The 2,155-nt window shown below is 31.3% G+C and overlaps 1 protein-coding gene across 1 annotated transcript in view; it reads right to left on the bottom strand.

The window, feature by feature from the left end:
- Positions 1-1,539, bottom strand: part of LOAG_14907 (hypothetical protein) — a 2,694-nt gene extending 1,155 nt beyond the window's left edge. Inside the window, exons 1-3 of the mRNA XM_020448871.1 lie at positions 1,514-1,539; positions 744-929; positions 397-575 (exon numbers count right to left, since the gene is read on the bottom strand). Coding sequence (XP_020301013.1) covers positions 397-575; positions 744-916 — 352 coding nt within the window. The 5' untranslated portion in view covers positions 917-929; positions 1,514-1,539. The remainder of the gene's footprint in view (positions 1-396; positions 576-743; positions 930-1,513) is intronic.
- Between the last annotated feature and the right edge of the window lie 616 nt (positions 1,540-2,155).

The raw sequence follows: 2,155 nt of genomic DNA, 5'->3' as shown, positions 1-2,155 counted from the left end.
AACAAACACCTGAAAAGAATCGTTAGGTATTAGAGGGATATATATATATATATACATATATTTTCCAATTATGAAACGCATTTTCATGTAATATGTTATATCATAGGAAATAACCGTGGTTCGATGATACTTGAAAGTGATAAAAACTGTTACCAAGAATTGAAAGGAAATTATAGTATTGTGTTAATTAGCTAAAACATTTTTTTACAAATCTTAATGGAGGGAAAATTGGATGGAATGATCTGACTCCAGGTGTTATTAGCCTTTTCCACCCAATTGTCATCTGGTTGGTCAATTTACGATGTCTTCACAGTTGGATAACTTCTGACGAGACGTTAAATCCAAAAAAAAAAAGAAAAGAAACAATACACAGTACGAATTAGATGTAATACTAACCAATGGCAACAGAACATAAAAGCATCATTCCACTTAATCCATTAACAAGACCGGTACGGCTTTTCATTTTGCTAAGGTGATCAAGCCAAATTCCCGTTGTTATCACTGATAATAAATTTCCCACAGCTGATATAATGCATAATACAAGCCACATGATGAGCATCATTTTCCACCGGTACCTAGAATCCATCAGAAATTTTAGCTTCGATTTTCAAATTCAATTTTATATTTCGTATACAGATGTGTGGATATTTCTGATAATCCTGTTGCATAGTCTCCAAAAGAGTGAAAAGGCATAGAACAAAATCCTGGATCTATTCAACAGAATGATTGGCTAAATCTCTTACCTATGTACAACTCCAAGTCCTATGCAACCGGTGGTGGCACCAACAACTGCAGCCACAACATTCATATGGCATGTTCCTTGATAAGCTGATTCTTGAGCAAAACCCGGGCACGTAAAACCATGGATCAAAAATCCCAATGATACGGCTATTTCAACGCGACATAAATTAATCATAATTGACAAATAACTGAAATTAAAATTACAGGTTTTTTAATTTCATAAAACATTTTGGAGATGGTTTTTCTTCTCTACTATTACTGGTGACAATCATTTGATACGAGTTATATACTTCGGTTCGAAACAAATCCGTTTTCCACACGATAGATAATTTTAACCATACCTTCATTTAATTCAAACTTTTAAACATATAAATTAGCAAATCTGATACTTAACAGTACATTTTATCAAGATAAAATGTTTGAAATAAATTTTTTTTGTCTGAAAGAATAAAGTTTACATAATGAGAACTTTTGGCAAGCACAATACTTTAACAATAACCATTGATAACGCTTTATTGAAGGACTTTTGTTGAGTTTACTGGTAATGATCATGATCAATTTCATGAATTCATGTAGGATCAAACCAGTAAAGAAATGGCGATAATGGGATTAAAGAAGATTAGGAAGGAATTGAAGTAAACGGACAAGTAATTTAAAAAATATTCCCCTATTTTTAACTTTTACTTTCAATTCTATTCATACTTTTTTGTTAAATTAAAAAAAAAAGCTCCGTTTCAATTTATCCAAAGAAATGTAAAATATGGAAACTTGCTCGGTATGCTGAAATCCAGATTTCTGCATTACTGTATATGCTTTGAAGCGTCTCATTCGTGATTTCCCTTCCTCTAATAAGACATCGTCATCAGTTTCAGAGCTCTGAAAATATTTCAACATATGAAACAAATAAAGCAATGCAATAGTTTTTTAATAAAGTAATGCAAAAAAATAAAATAATGTAATAATTTTCCATTTAAGTCAGAAAAAAGTTTTAGATTGAAATTTCTCACAATTAGTGCAAAAGAAAAAAAAAGCTGCGTCGCTGTGTCACCTTGGGAAACGGAAAATTGATAAATTATTTCGAATTCAATTCAATGAATTGCAGTTCCTGTAGCAGTGATGTTAATAAGCATGACAACAATTTTAAATTCCCATTAATTTGAGAGCCATATGAAATTGATCAGTAAAAAGAAAATCGATACTTTAGTTGAAAATTCAGAAATTAAATTCGATATTAAATTAAACCAAAGGATTTAAATAGATGAAATTTCACTAAACCATTGAAATATGTATATTCAAAGTGAAAGAAATGATAAAAAGAGAAAAGGAAGAAAAAAAAGGAAGAACGAAGAGGGAAACAAAGAGAGAGAGAGAGAGGAGGGGAGAGGGAGAGACAGAGAGGAGGGAAGGGAAAAGG

Source organism: Loa loa (genome assembly GCF_000183805.2).
Source record: "Loa loa unplaced genomic scaffold supercont3.180, whole genome shotgun sequence".
Taxonomy (NCBI): domain Eukaryota; kingdom Metazoa; phylum Nematoda; class Chromadorea; order Rhabditida; family Onchocercidae; genus Loa; species Loa loa.
This window is presented reverse-complemented; position numbering and strand designations above follow the sequence as displayed.